The sequence below is a fragment of the Sinocyclocheilus rhinocerous genome, unplaced genomic scaffold (genome assembly GCF_001515625.1).
Source record: "Sinocyclocheilus rhinocerous isolate Xijiao unplaced genomic scaffold, SAMN03320098_v1.1 scaffold2116, whole genome shotgun sequence".
In the NCBI taxonomy this organism is placed as follows: Eukaryota; Metazoa; Chordata; class Actinopteri; order Cypriniformes; family Cyprinidae; genus Sinocyclocheilus; species Sinocyclocheilus rhinocerous.
The window spans coordinates 1-7,013 of NW_015623486.1; the positions used below are offsets into that span (position 1 = coordinate 1).

Sequence of the window (7,013 nt, forward strand, 5' to 3'; positions counted from 1 at the left end):
TATATATATATATATATATATACTGTATATATATTTCTATTTAGACTTTTATGTCAGATTTTTCAGAAGTTTTTTAAGTTTTTCATCTAATATTTTTATTTTATATTTTATTTTTTATGTTAGCTTTATTTCAATTACCAAATATGCTTAATATATTTTAATACTTAATATATTAAAACTGGTAGATTTAGTTTCAGTTAACAATAACAACACTGGTATATGAGCTAATGATACAACACTCTAATAAGAATAAATTAAATATAAATTAAAAATACACAATACACAAATATTGAGTAAAATGGTCAATTTTAATTAGATTATTTATGTTTATTCGATTATTTATGCGAAATTTATGAGCACTTAAATTTTTTTAAATTTTATTTTTATTTAAAAACAAATTACCTACAAATTAATCTAACAGCTTGTCACAATGCATTATGGCAACAAAATCATGTTCTTAAAGAACAGCCTGCACAGGCTAGATTTTGGAGGAAAGCTGTGGTATATACTTAACATTTCTCTCAGCCATTATGCATATTTTAAATGTACACTTACCAACATCTGCATCATTGTGATTTTTGAGGATTTCTCCGAGTTCAAAATGGCCAGACATCACAGCGACCTGCCAAAAACAGCATTGCAATAGACTTTGCAACAATGCAATCTTTAATATGAGGACAATCTTTGCAATTCTAGGAAACATGCACTCACTAAAGTCATTGTTTTGCTAGCCTTATGTTTCGTACAGTGGTGAAACATGCCACATGAATGTACAACAATAAGTCATGTTGATTAAAACTATTACCACACAGATACCTGGAAGGGGGTTTGACCGTGTTTGTTCTTTATCTCCTTACTGGCTCCTCGGTACAGAAGGACTCGGGCGCAGCTCTCCTGATCGAGCAGAGGAGATTCTTAAATCAAGATCCATTTACCATGAAGCAAAACGACATAAGATAAGAAGTGTTGTTTTCTGGAGCTGAGTTCATGATGAAAAAAGAACAAATCTGCCAATGGGCTCAGAAAAATCGACTTAATTCACAGGGAAAGCAACTTTTCATTCCCCATTGACAGATATTTGCTCTTGTTTCACACATAAACTCACTTCATTTTGCTCCTTAAGTAAATGTATCTTGATTTAAGGATATTTGTATTGGAAAACAAGACCAAAATACTCAGGAAGATATTCATTGTTTGCAGTGTATGCAACATTTAATGCCACGACTTCATGAATTTAAGACTGATTTAAGAGCTTTCAAAGGCCTTAATTTGTGGAATGGTGAATTAAGACTTTTTAAGATGTGCAGAAACCCCGAATAAAGCTGAAAATAACTCAATTAAAATAAATATTAGAAAAAAATTTGAAAATTGAAAAAAAAAAAATTTTGATTTAAATTGTTTAAAATTAAAAATGAAAGATAATTAAATAATTAAAATATTTTTAAAACTATTATATAATGAATACTAACATAAGACTGGACTACACTTTGATAAATAAGGTAAAGCCACCAGTGTCACATCTGTATTTACTGTCAGATTACCTTGTTGTAAAGGGCACATATGTGGAGGGCAGTGTTTCCTGATGCATTCTGGGAAGTGGTGTCTGCCCCATAGAACAGAAGGTGTTCTAAGTGTTGGGCGAATCCGTGCTGACACACCTACAGTTGAGTGAACAAAACAGAGGTTAAAGAAACAAGACCATATCCACTTGTTGAGGAAAAGTCAGAAGAACAAGGAAAAATCAGAGGAACAATCAAAAGAGGGCAGTAAGTAGGTCAGAAAGTGCCATATCTTTCTGTCGGAGGTGATTAGTGAATCTTTCTGTTGACCCTAAAATTAAGATACATATTCTATACTTTTTTTCCCCAAATTGATTATATATATATATATATCAGTATTACCACAATCTGCTTTTAATTTAGATTTTGAATTAGTTTTTATTTTTATATTATCCACTTTCATTTTAATTTTAGCTAAAGTTTCATAGTTTCTCATATTTATTAGTCTTTGTTTTATTATACTGACCACTCGGCTCCAATAATATTTTAATATTATTGAGATATTATTTAATAAGTTTCTCATTTTTGTCTATGTAGTTATTAATTTTTATTGTTTTAGTTATTTTATTTTTAAGTTTTAGTAATTTTATTGGGGGTTTTTTTCTAATTTTTGTTAGGTTTTTTTTAAATCAACCACTCTGCCCCAGTATTATTTTAGTATCACTGCTATTATAGTTTTTATTAATATTTTTATTGGAATTAGTTTTATTTTTATATATATATATTTTTGTATTATATTGACATCTCTGCCTCAGCATTAAGCACCATTAACGTGTTGTTATAGTTTTTATTAATATTTTTATTTTTATATAATCAAATTTCATTAAAATGTTTTCAAATTTTTACTAAGTTTCTCATAAAAATTAAATTGGTTATTTATCTATGTAGTTTTTATTCCTTTTTATTTCAGTTTTTAAGTTAAACTAAAGGAAAATGAGAAATTTTGCCTTGGCAACTAGCTGAAATTTAGTTGTTGTTTTTTTTCCCCAGTTAACATTTATTTTAGGTAACAAAAACGTTACTTGATGGTTTTAGTTTTAGCTTTAACTACACTAACCCCACTCTGCTCTCTAGATATTCAGTACTGATCATTAAAAAGCCCATATCATGAGTTTGAACTTTGAATTTCATTTCTCCTCATTGTTCTGCTTATGGGCTGGAAGCACACAATTAAATCTCTGACTTAATTTAGGAGATATATATACATAATCATTGTGCTCTCAGGGTGTTGTGGGAGTCGTACCATGGTACTATTGTGTGTGGGGAACAGGCAGGTACTGTAGGTGGTTGGGGAAAATGAATATATTCATATATTTTTGTACACAAACGGCTTAGAAAGGATAGAGAAAAGAGTAGAGAATTAAAAAGAGAAACTTTTGTTTAAAACCAGGCAACAGACAGACAGCAGAAGATGATGAATGAAATGAGAGATGAGAGATGGGTACCTGTGAACTTCAACCTCTCCAAACGCCTCTTCATGTCTGATCTATGGAGAGAGAGAGAGACAGCGGAGGACTATGGACAGTGTCTGACTGATGATTCAGAAGCACCTAGATGCTGTTCTCCATTCGCTGAGGACATGTCTGTACTGTACTGTGATTGGCCTGCAGGATTCATGTGGTTTCAGACACAGTGGGTTTGCTGACAGAAGCACAGTGAGTCTCATGACGTCGGTGGTGTGGTGTAGTGGTTATATCTCAGAGCCGATGTGCTGGAAGTTCTCTAGCCATGCGCTATCACTGTTGTGCCTTAAAGCAAAGTAGGGCTGCCACTAACAACTATTTTTATTTCGATTAATCTATCGACTAATTTATCGATTAATCGGTTAATCTACACGATTAATTTCCCGCAAAAAAAACAACAACAATTTTATTAAGAATATTTTATTAAACTATATTTTATTAAACCAAATGAAATCCAAATTTTTATGAAATCCTTTTCTTAAAGCAAAAGTAAAGTGCATCCATCTCATAGTCGTGCAACATAGAGTGCAAGAAGCAAGTGTCCATCTCATAGTCCAAATCACTGAAATCAAAGTTCAGTATTATAGTGTAAGAATGACAACATATCCACGTGTTCTAGTCTACTAATAATACAATTATAATAAAAAACACTGTAAAAAAAAAACTTTTTTTTTATATATTTTTTTTTTTATAAAATCAATTAATTGGAGATGCTTTTGATTATTAAAATGTAATGGAACCATTAAAATGGAATCCAGAAAATAATGGAAAACAGAATTTGGTAAAGATAAAACTGTAAAACTCAATTAATTAGACAGGCTTTTTGATTAATAAAATTTAATTTAACCATTAAAACAGAGTATAGAAAAATGAAAATGGAAAAAACACTGTGTGACGCATGTACTTAACCTACACGCATGTAAATAATTAAATAGCATATACTGTATTAGAACTGCATTGCATATAATTATTTAATTAAATCGTAGCGTTTGTGAATTCACAATTATGCTTAATTATGATTTTTAAATGGGTTTAATATATCATGCAGCCTTGGGAAACAGTCTAATAATGTGTTTTATGGATTCTTGTCCGTGAAATGCGCCACTTCCAGTATTTTGCCGGTTAGTAGACGCGAGCAAAATGAAGTCGAGGATTTTAAAAAATCCAATAGTCGAATAAAATCGACGAATCGCGACAGCCCTAAAGCAAAGCACTTAACTGCAGGTTGCTGCAGGGAAACATGAGCTGTGATAAGTGCACTGTTAATCAGAGCTTCTGACATGATTTCTTCAGGATTTACATGATTAGGCAATATGTACAACCTGACACAACAATCCTAAATTTGTATAGTTTCACATACTCTGCAGCAGTGTTATTTCAGTCTTATTTATATTTTTATATTATTTAAGTTTTAGTCATTTTATTATGTGCTTTAGTCATTTTATCCTTTTTTTATTTATATTTCTGCACATCTTTAAATATTTTTTTTGTGAAATATGTTTTAGTCTTTTTAGTACCTAATTTATATTATTGAAGTTTTTGTAATTTTATTATGTGCTATAATCATTTTTATCCATTTATTTTAAATATTTTTATATTACTTTTTATTTTAGATTTAATTTTAGTACTTAAAGGGATAGTTCACCCAAAAATGAAAATTCTGTCATTAATTACTCACCCTCGTGTCGTTCCAAACCCGTAAGACCTTCGTTCATAATCAAAACACAAATTAAGATATTTCTGATGAATTCCGAGAGCTCTCTGACCCTCCACAGACAGCAAGGATACTACCACGATCAAGACCCAGAAACGTAGCAAGGACATCGTTAAAATAATCCATGTAACATCAGTGGTTCAACTGTAATTTTACGAAGCTACGAGAATACTTTTTGTGCACAAAGAAAACAAAAATAACGACTTTATTCAACAATTTGTCATCTCCGCGTCACCCTGTAGTGCCATTTTGGAGAGGATCACATACGTAAACAACGTATGTACGCGGATACGTTGTTTACACTCAGATCAAAGCGTAAACAGCGTAAACAACGTAAACAACGTATCCGCGTACATACATTGTTTACGTATGTGATCCTCTCCAAAATGGCACTATAGGGTGACGCGGAGACAACGAATTGTTGAATGAAGTCGTCATTTTTGTTTTCTTTGTGCACAAAAAGCACAAAAAGGCTTATTGGGAGAAAACTAGTTCTATGTGAAATCAGGCATTGAGCACCCCCATATAGCCAAAACGGCATGATCATAACACCTCTGCAAATATTCGACTGTGAGATTGGTATTCAAATCAGGCTCCTCCTATCGAATCTTCGATTATTCAGGGTCACCTCTAGTACTTAATTTAGATTTTTTTGTATTATTTATGTTTTAGTAATTTTATTATGTGCCATTATCATGTTTATACTTTTTCAAAAATATCTATATAGTTAATTTTAGTATTTATTTACTTCAAATTAAATCACATGAAATCAAAATGTATTTATAAAGCACTTTTAAAATCACAGAATGTCCCAAAGTGCTGTACAAAATAAGTAAATAAATAAATACATATTACAAATTAATTAATAATTTATTAAATAAATAATACACAATAATAGAAAAAAATTAATAAATATAATTTCAGTTAGTTGCCAAAGCAACATTCCTAATTTTTTCTGATTTTCATTAAATTCTTTCATCTGATATTTAGTTTTTATTTTATTCCAGCTTAATTTCAGTTATTTCTAATAGTTTTTAGTAAACAATAGCACCTCAAAATCTATTTTTGCACTGTACTGTGCTGACTTTATTGTATATACAGTTTGAGTTTAATCAGATGCATGTCGACAACAAAATATGCTGTAGCAAGAAGCATTTCTCCTTCATTTTTAAACAACTGACAAGCGCAATTAACTTCATACATGTACAGTTGCATTTTAGTGCATTTTTCTAATTTGCTGTGTAATGAGGTTAAAGGTAAAGATCCCACCATCTAACATCTGATGGAAAAACATCTTCAACAGAGGATGAACAAAGTCCAGGCGCTTACGAATACAGACACAGTGATGACCAGGATGAAATATGCACAGGTGTTTAGAAACAAGAAGACAACGAGCATGAGAGACCGGCATGTTATTCAAATCAAATTTGAATTTTTAATTAAAGAAATCCACATTTCAATGCTTAAGTCTACTATTTCTAGTTATCTAATGTAGCAAAACACACATTTTTTGTATTATAAATATTGTGGGCCATATAGAGAGATGAAAAGAGAGCCAAAAAATGAGAGAGAGAATGATGTGAATAAACAGACACATGCATGCACACATATACTCACAGACTTTGACATGTCTATTATTGTCTTGTTGTGTTTAAGACAGTAAACACACCTGGTGTGACTCGTCCCAGCCGTTCTCGTCTCTGACTCCCAGCCGTGCTCTGTAGTACAGCAGAGTTTCACAGCAGGACGTTTCGCCCCCTGTCAGCACCGAGTGGTACAGCGGCGTCAGTCCACAGCGGTCTGGATAATCTGGAGAAGCTCCCAAAGACAGCAGCGCCTGGGATCAAATGAAGAGTTATGCATGCTAAGATTTACAAAAACAAGCCGATTAAAGATGCACTAATCAATATTGTGCAGTTGTCACCATCAATTTAACCTGTAAATGAAATGGAGCCAAATGGTGTTTAAAGACACAGCTCACCCAAAAATAAAAGTTTGTTGGCAATTTACTCATCCTAAATGAGTTTGTTTCTTCATGGAAACAGATTTGGAGAAATTTAGCATTTGCTCAGCAATGGATGCTCTGCAGTGAATGGGTGCCGTCAGAATCAGAGTCCAAACAGCTGATAAAAACATCACAATAATCCACACCACTCCAGTCCATCAGTTAACATCTTGTGAAGCCAAAAGCTGCGTGTTTGTAAGAAACAAATCCATCGTTAAGACGTTTTTAACTATTGCTTCTGGCCAAAATATAAGTCCATAATCCATAATAAC

At 32.0% G+C, this 7,013-nt stretch overlaps 1 protein-coding gene across 1 annotated transcript in view; it reads right to left on the reverse strand.

Moving 5' to 3' along the window:
* Positions 1-555: 555 nt before the first annotated feature.
* Positions 556-7,013, reverse strand: part of LOC107754289 (SH3 and multiple ankyrin repeat domains protein 1-like) — a gene marked incomplete at its 3' end in the record, with an annotated part of 25,799 nt that continues 19,341 nt past the window's right edge. Inside the window, exons 7-10 of the mRNA XM_016570713.1 lie at positions 6,406-6,573; positions 1,542-1,658; positions 817-894; positions 556-622 (exon numbers count right to left, since the gene is read on the reverse strand). Of these exons, the coding sequence (XP_016426199.1) occupies positions 556-622; positions 817-894; positions 1,542-1,658; positions 6,406-6,573 (430 nt within the window). The remainder of the gene's footprint in view (positions 623-816; positions 895-1,541; positions 1,659-6,405; positions 6,574-7,013) is intronic.